This window comes from Mytilus trossulus, chromosome 3 (genome assembly GCF_036588685.1).
Source record: "Mytilus trossulus isolate FHL-02 chromosome 3, PNRI_Mtr1.1.1.hap1, whole genome shotgun sequence".
Taxonomy (NCBI): domain Eukaryota; kingdom Metazoa; phylum Mollusca; class Bivalvia; order Mytilida; family Mytilidae; genus Mytilus; species Mytilus trossulus.
The window spans coordinates 3,987,608-4,001,170 of NC_086375.1; the positions used below are offsets into that span (position 1 = coordinate 3,987,608).

The 13,563-nt window shown below is 32.2% G+C and overlaps 1 protein-coding gene across 1 annotated transcript in view; it reads right to left on the reverse strand.

The window, feature by feature from the left end:
* Nucleotides 1-13,563, reverse strand: part of LOC134709890 (uncharacterized) — a 214,468-nt gene that overhangs the window by 14,323 nt on the left and 186,582 nt on the right. Inside the window, exons 6-9 of the mRNA XM_063570018.1 lie at nucleotides 12,998-13,113; nucleotides 9,796-11,031; nucleotides 5,547-5,583; nucleotides 1,183-1,454 (exon numbers count right to left, since the gene is read on the reverse strand). Coding sequence (XP_063426088.1) covers nucleotides 1,183-1,454; nucleotides 5,547-5,583; nucleotides 9,796-11,031; nucleotides 12,998-13,113 — 1,661 coding nt within the window. The remainder of the gene's footprint in view (nucleotides 1-1,182; nucleotides 1,455-5,546; nucleotides 5,584-9,795; nucleotides 11,032-12,997; nucleotides 13,114-13,563) is intronic.

The following is a 13,563-nucleotide window of genomic DNA, read 5'->3' on the forward strand; positions in this document are numbered from 1 at the left end:
TCTATATGAAAAGTATGAAGCATCCAGGTCTTCCACGTTCTTAAATATAGTTTTTAAGAAGTTAGCTAAGGCCGCCACCGGATCACTATCCATATGTCGAGCTTTCTGTGACAAAAGTCACCGGCTCGACAAAAATGAAGACACATTTTTCAAGCAAAAATAGGTTAAGTGTTACGGTACTTATTCATCCCAAATTCATGTATTTAATTGGTTTTGATATTATATTTGTTATTCTCATAGGATTTTGTCTAATGCTTAGTCCGTTTCTGTGTGTTCTACATTTAAATGGTGTGTCGTTGTTATATTTAATGCGTTTCCCTCAGTTTTAGTTTGTTACCCCGATTTTGTTTTTTGTTCATCGATTTATAAGTTTTGAACAGCGGTATACTACTGTTGCCTTTATTTAAGGCATCAACTAACACATAATATGAACAAATTATTGCTATTTTTAAAACTGAATGAAAGTATCCACAGTCTTAAATCAGTGTTATATCATGTATATGTTTGAATAGAAAAGGAAAAGAAGAAATTGAAAACAGCTAGGATTATTTATCGAATTTCATAATTCGATAGAGAAAAAACAAATCCGGGTTACAAATTAGAACTGAGGGAAATGTATCAAATATAAGAGAACTAAGACACAACAGAAACACAACATTAAAATGTAACACACACAGAAACGAACTATAATATGACAATGGCCATTTTCTGACTTGGTACAGGGCATTTAAAGAAAAATATGGTTGGTTGAACCTGAATTTATGGCATGCCAAACCTCCCGCTTTAATGGCAATGTTAATTATAACATTAAAATGACAACATTACATGACAGGACTACAATACAAATAAATGGGAGAAAATATAGAGCAGAGAAACAACCAAATAAAAGCCAACAAAAGGTACCAGGTTAAACTCAAATAATTCTGACATTTTGCTATTACAATAATTTGTACTTGCTTTTTATATTATATTATTTTGTTTGAGGCCGACTCTGGCATGCAGAACCAAATTGAACATCAAGAGCGTTATAACTATATACTCACTGAACCTTGTTGTTGATACATGTTCAAATAATGTTGAAAAAAGTATTGTATTGACTGTATCACTTTCTTCAAATCCTTTTAGGAAAGGTATTAATATTTTAAAAGATAAAGAATTATAAGGTATAATAAGGTAGCCTACCTTGCACAAATGATGCTGATTGTCACCAATGCACGCTTGGGCATCTAACAATTTCTCAAATGTCACAATCTCATTTCTTTCCTTCCATTGCAATAAAGCCACAACCTTAGCATCCTCTGCCCGACCCCAGTTGTACCCAATTTGATCCCAGTCTTTGGTCTTCAGTCCAAGATGCAGGATGAACTCATGGAAATTTTTTATATTTAATTCTGAAGCTAGTCCCACCAGATGCTTATCATTTGGACTTCGACATAAATCTTTAGCGGATATTCCTACAATCATTGATAGATTTTTAAATAAAAAAGGGCAAGTTTACATATCTAACAGGATAATTGGCATTTACAACATTCTGAAACCTTTGTTAGTGGTCGTTTTTAAGGAAAGATTTTTCCTAAGCCGCAAGACTCCAAAACAGAAAGAAGGCATATTATCTACTTTCTCAGTAACTAAATATATGTACACACTGACATATAGCTCCAAATGTACTTGATTGTGTATGTGTACATGAAATGAACTGTAAACTAGAGGCTCTCAAAAGCCTGTTTCGCTCAACTTGGTGCAATGGACACAGATAAATTCATGACGAAATTGTGTTTTGGTGATCGTGTTGTGTTTGTAGATCTTACTTTACTGTAAATTCTTGTTGCTACAATTATCTCTATCTATAATGAACTTGGTCCAGTAATTACAGTGGAAATTATATTCTAAAAATTTGTAAAAATTTATGAAAATTGTTAAAAATTTACTATAAAGGGCAATAATTCCTTCAGGGGTAAACTGACAATTTTGGTCATGTTGACTATTTGTAGATCTTACTTTGCTGAACATTTTTGCTGTTTACAGTTTATCTCTATCTATTATAATATTCAGGATAATAACCAAAAACAGCAAAATTTCGTTTAAAATGGCCAATTATCGGGCAGCAAACCAACAACCGATTGTCTGTTTTGTCTGAAAATTTCAGGGCAGATAGATCTTGACCTGATAAACAATTTATCCCCTGTCAGATTTGCCCTTAATGCTTTGGTTTCAGAGATATAAGCCAAAATCTACATTTCGCCCCTTTGTACTATTTTTAGCCATGGCGGCCATCTTGGTTGGTTGGCAGGGTCACGCCACACATTTTTAAAAACTAGATACCCAAATAATGATTGTGGCCAAGTTTGGTTAAATTTTGCCCAGTAGTTTCAGAGGAGAAGATATTTAAAAAGAATAATAAAATTTAAGAAAAATTGTTAAAAATTGACTAAAAAGGACAATAACTCCTTAATGGGTCAACTGACAATTTTGGTCATGCAGACTTATTTGTAGATCTTACTTTGTTGAACATTTTTGCTGTTTACAGTTTATCTCTATCTATTATTATATTCAAGATAATAAGCAAAAACTGCAAAATTTCCTTAAAATTACTAATTCAGTGGCAGCAACCCAACAACGGGTTGTCTGATTTGTCTGAAAATTTCAGGGTTGATAGATCTTAACCTAATAATTTATTTTATCCCCATGTCAGATTTGCTCTAAATGCTTTGGTTTTAGAGTCATAAGCCAAAACCTACATTTTACCCCTATGTACTATTTTTAGCCATGGCGGCCATCCTAAAATTGGTTTGTTAATTTTACAATCAAGGAAGGACTACATTGACCAACAAGTGGTACAGTTTACATTTTCTATCCTTTCTAGGAATTATATATTGTCCACTATTTTCCATTTCTAAATTATGACCAACAATTTTCTACCTATTGACACAATAGAGTGAGTTTACAGTTTTTATTATAAATTTTTATTCTTAGATTTTTTAAATAATTTTTTATTCAGGACTTTAAAAGTCTAAATTCATTCAAGTCCCTGCAATTATTAACTTCATCTAAATGGCCTATGTTGAGTGAGATATTCTTTTCAAATGTATACCAAGAATATGGCATATGTATCATGTCAGTCCAGCACTTTCGACAATATAATACATAGAACAAAATTATGATTTAATTAATAGACCATAAAAGTGTCACCAACTTTAGTGCACTTATTTTTTTCTGGAGACAGATTCTGACAGAAATGAACCAAACTGAAGATAACATATTTAATAATTTTCAAGAACTTATAAGAAGATTTCTTTAAATAATTTCTTTTCATAAGATTCACTTTATTCAGATATAAGACCATTTTCATTGTGATTAGCATTTTTAATGAACATCTATCATTGTCTATCTAAATTTGATGATGATGGGCATTTGGAAAATAAGTCTAAATTTAGTGATTTTTTGTGCACAACTCTTGTTTTGTGATTTAAAAATATTTAGATAAACAAAATTAGATTTTTCCTAAACCATATGATGATACTTGTAGTTTTCCTGAATAATATAAGATGTTATCAAAATTTATTGTAAAAGGATTGCGATTGATCATCGTAGTTTTTTTAAGAAACTGACTTGTTTAATTGCTTTCATTTGAAAAAAAAAAACATTTCCATGATTATTAGTTATTATTTATAGCAATAATGCATTTAATAATGCAAACAAACAATTGAATACAATGTACATCATGTACATTAACCTTTTACTAAAAAACAATTATTAAAAGTCTGTGTATTTCAAATGCTAGACAATTAAACTTTTATTTCTTTCACGTTTTGCCATTTCTACTCAAGATTCTTACCCAGAAGAAATTAAAAGAATAAGAAACAAAAAAGAAATAAAAAAAACCTACAAAAATGAAAAAAATAAAAAATTCGAAAAATAAAAAAATTATATTAAATTAAAGACAAAAAAAATAAACTAAAACAATATTTTATTCTACATTTTCAAAAAAAGTTGAAATGCCAATTTTAAAGGAAACCTGAGTTACCTGTACAGGTAAATATTAATGAAACATACCAGGTGAAAACTTCAACCCTCAATATATGGCCAACGTCTCAAGATTGAATACCCCAATAAATGTTCACCATTGGATGTTGACAATGCAAGAGGGTGGACAAAACTAAGAGGATGTCATGGGTTCTACTGCTACCCATTTATTTTTTTATTCAACAATTTCTCCTTTTTCAAAAAAGATCAATATATGTTGCAATTAACTCATTCAAAGCTCTGATTCCTGTCAAGGATTTGGCTATACTTTTTGAACCTTTTGTATTATAGCTCTTCGTCTTTTATATAATATTTGGATTTCAAATATTTTGGCCACGAGCATCACCGAAGAGACATGTTATGACGAAATGTACATCTGGTGCAGGAAAATTGGTTCTGTTAATTTTATTTAATGAAGTTATTATGCAAATTAATTACAAACCTACATTGACCTCTACTTATCTATTTGATGCACATAAAATTTCTTAATTTTCCAAATAATCTGCAGAAATGTAAAGAAACCAGAGGCTCTCAAGAGCCTGTATCGCTCAGCTGACTCTATTTTGGTTTTTGAAATCATATAAAAACAGATTAAATTTGGCTACAAAGTAACAATACTTGGTCAGTACCTCATACCATGCAATAAGGAGAGGAACATTCATGTTATGTTTGGTTTCATCCCATTCAGTTGATCTCTAAAAGAAGTCATTTGTATGCATTTCCCATAGGGTCCTATGTTAAACTAAGTCCCCCGCTGGCGGCCATCTTAGATGATGGATAGGCTACAAAGTAACAACACTAGGTCAGCACCTCATTAGAACATTCATGCTATGTTTGGCTGTATTCCGTTCAGTGGTTCTCTAAAAGAAGTCATTTGTATGCATTTTCCGTAGGGTCCTATGTTAAACTATGTCCCCCTTTGGCGGCTATTTTGGATGATGGATCGGCTACAAAGTAACAACACTCGGTCAGCACGTACCTCATAAGGAACATGCATGCTAAGTTTGGTTTCATTCCATTCAGTGGTTCTCTAAAAGAAGTCATTTGTATGCATTTCACATAGGGTCCTATGTTAAACTATGTCCCCCGCTAGCGCCCATCTGGGATGATGGATCGGCTACAAAGTAACAACACTTGGTTCCACCAGTGATTTCAGATCACTTTGATCAAATGGATAAATTAGACGGCCTTGTAGAATAATAAAAAAATCAATAAGCAATTGACCAAAAGTATTAACATATTGATATGCAGAAAGGTAGTACCAGATGATTCTGAACGCTCGATATCTAAATCTTGTTTTGGACTTGCTTAGAATTCATATACTTTTGGAATTAAAGTTCCCCTCAATATTTTCAAGTATATATTAAAATCCTACATCATTTCAATCCTTGTTAATTTACCTTACAGATATGTTACATTTATTAACGCACAATCCCCCTGTATAAATATAAAATTCAAGTATTGTATCTTCTTTTCATTGTCATCCAAAATCTTACATGTAACCTAATTCTAAATATACTTACCGTCACATCCAGGTCGGCATTCATCTTGTCCAATATTCTATAAACAAAACACAAAACAATTAAAGATATAAAAAAGAAGATATAGTATGATTGCCAATGAGACAACTATCCCCAAAAGACCAAAATGACACAGACATTAACAACTATAGGTCAGTTTCAACAATGCGTAAAGCCTATGACTGATGTTCTGATGCATAAAACCATTTCATAATAGTAGCTGCATAGCTTGAAAATTTGTACAATCTCCCAGAGAAATCTCATGGATCTAGGTTCGAAAATAGCAAAAATTAATTACTAAAAACTCTCTTAATCAAATTTGGTTGAGAAGATGTGATTAATGAGAAATCATCAAGGTATTCTGTAATAGCAGTTGCCAAACTTCAACTTGTGTGCAATCTGCCTTTAAAAATTGAAGGATCGCTATGTGCCTAGGAGAACTGTAGGCATTCACTGAGATTACACAACAGTTGTATCCTCTATTATAAGTTTTATTGACAAAAGACTAGATTTGTTTTGGAAATTCTATTTGTTTTGGAAATTCTCAAGTCTTGATAAATTAAGTTCCAATACTAAACTATCTATTCTATTTACTTGTACATGTATTGTTCAAATAAGGAATTAATTACTTTTGGAGTGTAAAAAAATTGTTGGAAGTAATTGATAAATTGCATGCTTATATTGGTAAAGTTAAATGTGTTCTAAGTTTTTATTTTTCTACCCTCTATACCATTTTGCTCATAATCTTTATTAAAAGTTATCTCACATCTCATTAAATTGGCATTTAAAAAGTTACTATGCAAACTTATATGTTCAAACCCTTTTAGGTCATTTTTTAGTTACAACAAACAAAAGAACTATGCTTTGATACTATAACTGCCCTTGTATGTTTACTGGATAACGTTTTTGTTTGCTATTGAGATTTCAATGAGGAATAACTGTTCACTTCTTATTATGGACCTGTTTCTGTATAATGTTATGGGTTACAATTAATGACTAAAATCAGCAATTACCCATAAAAACAACATCTGATTCAAAAATTTAATAACACTTTCAGATATCTGGATGATATGTATTGGTTCTCAATAATCCGGAGTTCAGTATGTACCTTAAAGACATATATCCTGACAAACTGGCTTTACATAAAGTTTAAACTAACAATGATCACTGCCGTTTCCTGGATCTGGATATCTATATATCTTTAATGGGAAACTTAAGACCATTCCTATATTCAATAATTCTTTTTTAGAAGGAAACTTAAGACCATTCCTATATTCAATAATTCTTTTTTAGAAGGAAATTTAAGACCATTCCTAAATTCAATAATTCTTTTTTAGAAGGAAACTTTTCCTTTTGTATATATCTGAACTTCTTCGATTCAATCTGGTATGTAAACAACGTATTTGTTTTTAACGAAAGAAATCTCTATATTACTGAAAAATAATAATACCACTTCTTTCGATACCACAAACTAGTCAAAAAATTTACTAAATTTCACCATCAGTACAAGGACATCCTCCATAAATATAAATCAAGATGCAGCATAACCACTTCATGTTTTTTTAACATCCAATTTTTAATGGTAATATTCTTCAAAATGCAAAAAAAATGTGGGCATTCGTCTCAAAAGCTAACCAAACCTATAAACAGACTTTTTCAGAAGGGACACAGTTACGATATTGTTAGTATTAATATTCATTCACTCATAGGGTCTATGTATTGGAAATAAACATATTTATTCTAAAACCAGTTGTTGACATGATACGGGTAATGTTCTTCACATATATTTGTGATGGTATGATATTAACCCCTAATGGAAAGGATTTTTCTATTATGAAGACATAATCTTTCAATCAGTTTAATTTAGGTATCGAGTTGTCAATTTTTTTTGTCAACAACTGATAGTTGTCCTTTGTTTATTTATGTATCATTGTAATTTTGCTTAGTGCCTGTCCCAAGTCAGGAGCCTCTGGCCTTTGTTTGTCTTGTTTATTTTTTAATTACGTTCATTTATATGTTTTGCAGTTTTTGTATGACGTCCATTTTTCCTGAACTAGTACTCATTTTTATTAAGGGGCCAGCTGAGGCCCAACTCAGGGTGTGGAATTTTCTGGCTGCCTTGGATACCTATTGGTGGCCTTTGGCTGTTAGGGGACGACCATTTGATATTTTGGGGGTGGGGGGGGGGGGCAGGAGGATTTATTTTTGATCGGTTATTTATTTTTGTAAACTGAGAGGACAGCTTATTCATTTTCTGCACTATTGAAGCAAGATTTTTCATTTTCATTAAAGCAAGGGACTAATTATTCATTTTCACAACTATATTTATGATAGTCGAAAACATACATTTTTTAAAATATTTGTTAATTATGAATAATACATGTATAGTCAAGTCATTATGTACCATTTAATCAGAAAAGATCAGTATCCCCTGCAGAAATTTTAAGATTCAAGATTTATTTCATAACCTCAGACACATACGTGCATGACTTGTGTACAAGTGGACAATATATATATGTTCCGGACCATAAGAGTATTTGGACCATACGCGTATGGTCATGACCATATGGGTATATACTCATATGGTCCGACCATACGCGTATGGTCCGACCGTACGCGTATGGTCGGGGTAATTAACACTCTGTTACAGTTTACTTTCAATACTTCTAAACTCGTTCATTAAAAAGACGCTATCATATATTTAATAGGTAATTTTATTATAATATCATAATAAAACGATTAACTGAATAAGAATTAGAAGTTTCAAAACAGTTAATTTTACTTACTTGTCAAAACTATAATAAGCACATTTTATACCGATGGTCATTACCGATTTGTTATTACGAGTGAATGGCAATATGTCGACTTAAAAAAAATAATTCCAAAAATTTCTTAATGAACTGTTACCCGAGGAAGTCACTGGAAAGTAAAATAGTTTATTTAAGTTATCTTGTGAGTATGGTGTATTGCAGTCATGCTACGATATTTGAGATCTAGAGCTTTATAAAAAAAAACACCGTAGACATATCGGGATGGCCCAAGACCTCGGTTTCAAGGTACGAAGCTACAATAAGTTTAGTTTTTCACTCGCAAACAAAAGGTGTAAATGAAAAGGATCGTGCACAAACAAGTCTTGCAAATGCAAAAAAAGCTTTGATACCGTATTGAAGTAAATGTCACCCAAGCCTATATGCAAGAATGTAATTAGCGATGAAAACTAACTATTACATCAATATTTTATTTTAACGTAGTATTCAAATTATAAAAATAGTACCTTGCCATCTAACCATCATTGTTTTTATTAGATAAAGTTATGGTATTATTGAAACTTGAATAATGTAATTTTAACAAAAATACCTATATGGTCCCAATACTCATATGGTCCGGCCCGTTAATAACCAAACTAGTATTATACTCATATGGTCCGACCATACGCGTATGGTCGGACCATATGAGTATACGCATATGGTCATGACCATACGCATATGGTCCAAATACTCATATGGTCCGGAACATATACACATATACTAAGATAATACATAGCGAGACAGGACTAACGAAACACAAATACAAAGTAATAAGTATATTATAAAAGACAATTGGTATAATTAGATTAAGTATTTTATAATTTTCTTGACGAAATGAATCATTTATATTCCCAAGCAATATACATGTATTGCATACAACATAAATACATAGTATTAAAGTTAATTTAGTTTGGTTTAACTAGCCTTCTTCAAAAGTATTGTTAAGATATTTTGCCGAGCGGAGCGAGGCCAAAAAATTTTGAAGGGTTTTGATACCGCTGAAGGCCCAAGAAGCTATAGACCTGCTAAGTTATTTTTTTTCAATACATTGCAAGTCAGGTTATTTATTTTCAAACTACAAACCATTTATTTTTGTGATTATCAAGGCTGAGTTATTTATTTTCAAAATCCTCCTGCCCCCCCCCCCCCCCCCAGAATATCAAATGGTCGTCCCCTTACCTGCTCTTTGTTCAGGTTTTTTGTCTTTGACACATTCAACATTTCCATTCTCAATTTTATTGAAATATGCGGGAAAAAGGACTGTTCCCAAAAGGTTAACAAGAAAAAAATCCTCAAACAATTTCATAGTAGCAGCTGTATAACTTAAACATATAAATATTGGGTCATTTTTCTTGAGAAATATACACTTCGTATATATAGGGTAAATATTGATTCAAATAATTGGACAGCAAAAATTCAATAAAGAAAAATCTAAATCTACAAACCTCATCTAATATCCAGTGCAGCTGTGTCTCATGGATTTTCTCTTTTTCACAAGTCCATGTTTTCCTTTTCATTGCTTCATCCACAGGTATAAAGCAAAGTTCCTTGCCACAAAGGACACCAACTTCAGATTCAAAAAATTTCGAAATGTCAACTTTTTTAATATCATTTCCCATACATGCATAGTAGAAGTGCAGAACATTTGTTAGGGTCAATGTCAGACATTCTTGGATACTTGCTGCTATGTCTGGTGATATTTCTAATCTTGAAACCTTATTTAAAAGATTTACCACTATTCTACTGCCTTTCATGTGTATTCTACACTCGTTGTTATCATCAATCGAAAACGTAGCTGCTTGGTAGTATAGACATGGACGTCCATCGGTCTCTTTTATTGGCAGTACATTCAATGCTGAACCTATAAGCTTGAATATAAGGGCAGCTGGTACTGAAGACCTTTTAAGGCGATATGACATACATATCATTTTGTCTGCCATTTCCTCCAAATTGAGAAAGGCGGTTGGGGCTTTTTCTTTAATCATGCATGGGACTAAAAAGAATTCAGCTGATTTTTCTGCTCCTCTGTAACGTTTTGGTTCAACAAGTATGTCAAGATGAATTAAAACATCAATGATATACTTTTTTAGGTCATCAGTTGGTACAAGTTGTTCGAAATGCTTTTGCTCCCATAACTTGTATAGACCATTTCTTTGAAGCACCCCTGTCTTACTCAAGATTGGCAAGATATTAATAACTTCTTCGTCTTTCGGCCAAAACATTTCATCAGTTACAAAGGATCTCAATACATTAACAAATGCTGATGGCTGAATAACTATGAAGTTATCAATACCATGATCACCGAAATACATCAGTTTTCCAAGGGAATGTTGAACTTTGAGAAAATGATCAAACTGAGAATTAGAAAGAGCCAAATCACCATTCTGTGTATTGATTTTCTGTAGTTCTGATTTTCTAACAAAGTTCATCCTAGCTGTTTTCATTTTTGATATCTGCAACTCCAAAGGAACCCATGCTACTGGCATTTGCTGACCCCAGGATGGTTGGGCAAATGCTATGTCCACCAAATGCTTGGTTAGCTTTTGTAATTCAGAGTCATGTTCGTTTCTTGCATCAAAGAAAAAGACGGTTTGGTAGATTATATGCTCATGAAGATCATTTGAAGAAAACGTCTTTGTCAATTCATCAATAAACATTGCTTTTCTCTTATTGAGCTCGTCCTGTAATGACACAGATTAACTGCATTAAGTATAGGTAAAAACATACATTAAATATAACTTTCCATAATGATAACCAGATGTTCGGCAGGGCACAGCTTTATACAACCACAGAGGTCGAACCCTGAACAGTTGGGACAGTTATGGTCACAACTTTCAGAGCTGGATACAGCTCTGAATTTGGATTGTGATTAAATGGTTGACACAGCATAGGTTTCTGACACAGAAAAATTTGTTCTAGTAGACTTTTAAAATATTGTTTGCTTTTGAGCAATACTGCTGTTGAATATTAACCCCCTCAAAAAATGTTCAACAGCAGTATTGCCTGAAGAAATTTTCTTTTTAATTTCTGAAATCTAAAATAAGAAAAATTGTACCCCCTTTCATGTATTCCAAAAATATTCTCAATTCAAACTTCTAATGGAGTTTGCAATAATAACTACTCATTTAAATAAATAATAAACCAGATACTCCACAGGGCGCAGCTTTATACGACCGCAGGGGTTGAACCCTGAACAGTTGGGGTAAGTATGGACACAACATTCAAGCTTGATTCAGCTCTAAATTTGGATTAAATAGTTGACACAGCATAGGTTTCTGACACAGAATGAATGTTGTTTAATGAACTTAAAAACAATTTGCCTTTGAGCAATTCACTATACTGTTGAATATAAATCCTCTGAAAAAAATGTTTGACGAAATTTACTTTTTATTAATGACATCTAAAATGTAAAAAAAAAGTGCTTGTTATCACTGAATGGAAGATAGTTAGTATTTATCAGTTGGTAGTAAAAATGAATATACATTGTATATTGTATAAAACAATGATTTAAGTTGATTCAACTACTATTCTGGACAAAAATAGATAACTCCAATTAAAAATTTCTTGCTATTGCACAATATTGAGCAATTACATATTTCTTGCTATTGCGCAATACTGTGCAATTGAAAATACTTGCTGTTGCACAATACTGTGCAATTGAAGATTTCTTGCTATTGCACAATACTGTGCAATTGAAGAAAATTTCTTGCTATTGCAATACTGTGCAATTGTAGATTTCTTGCTATTGCTGAATACTGTGCAATTGAAAATCTCTTGCTATTGCACAATACTTAATATAATAATTTTGGATCCTGATTTGGCCCAACTTGAAAACTGGGCCCATAATCAAAAATCTAAGTACATGTTTAGATAAAGCATATCAAAGAAGCCCAAGAATTCAATTTTTGTTAAGATCAAACTTAGTTCAATTTTGGACTCTTTAAACGTTAATGTAGACCAATTTGAAAACGGGACCAAAAATTAAGCATCTTCATACATAGTTAGAGTTGGCATATCAAAGAACCCTAATTATTCAACCAAGAAAAATGCTTATTTGGGCCCCTTTTTGGTCTTTACTTCCTAAACTATTTAGACCTCAACTCCCAAAATCTATCCAAACCTTCCTTTTGTGGTCATAAACCTTGTGTTTAAATTTCATTGATTATCATTTACTTATACTAAAGTAATTGTGCAAAAAACAAGAATAATGCTTATTTGTGCCCTTTTTTGGCCCCTAATTCCTAAACTGTTGGAACCCAAACTCCCAAAACCAATCCAAACATTCCTTATGTGGTCACTGACCTTGTGTCAAAATTTTATAGATTTCTATTTACCCAAACTAAAGTTTTAGTGCGAAAACCAAGAAAATGCTTATTTAGGCCCTTGTTGGCCCCTTATTCCTAAACTGTTGTGAACAAAACTTCCAAAATCAATCCCAACCTTCCTTTTGTAGTCATTAACCTTGTGTTAAAATTTCATAGATTTCTATTTCCTTATACTTAAGTTAAGAGTGGGAAAACTAAATGTCTTGGGACGACGATGACAACGACGACGACGCCAACGTGATACCAATATATAATGCCTATGCTGGGCTTATGTTCCATTTATTATAGTTATGCATTGATGTTCTAGAATAGTTTTACTTACTTGAGTGTAGAAATCACCATGAGTTGCTGCAAACACAATTTTTGGTAGTTTATGTTCTTCGATTGATTCGTCTACACAGTAGGTCAAAATAGAGTCAATCCAATGGACCAGAATTGCTGTGAAAATATTTCAGTAAAAAATTTAAATAACTATACTATTATTAAATTTAAGCATGGTGCATTATTCACTACCCCCTTCATAACTGTATTTTCTGCACAACTTATGCTTTTGAAACCACTGTTCCATTTCAGTTTTCCCATACACTATTACAACTATCAGGTGTGATAAATTGCCCATACCAGACTTTTCAGGACGGCATTGATACCATTCTTAGGGACACATTTTTTTTTCTTAACCTCTCCTTTGCACACAAAGGTTATGATGGCACCAATATCCCTGATTATAAATCGTTCCAATCAAAAAATTGTCATTTCTTAAAGATCAGTCTGTTCCTATCGTCTCTGAAGCATATACAACACATACTTCTAAATATACAATAAAAGCATTTATTTTGCTGCTGAAATTGCCAAAAAAAAAAAATTAAAAAAGTATCATTCAAGCCTTTT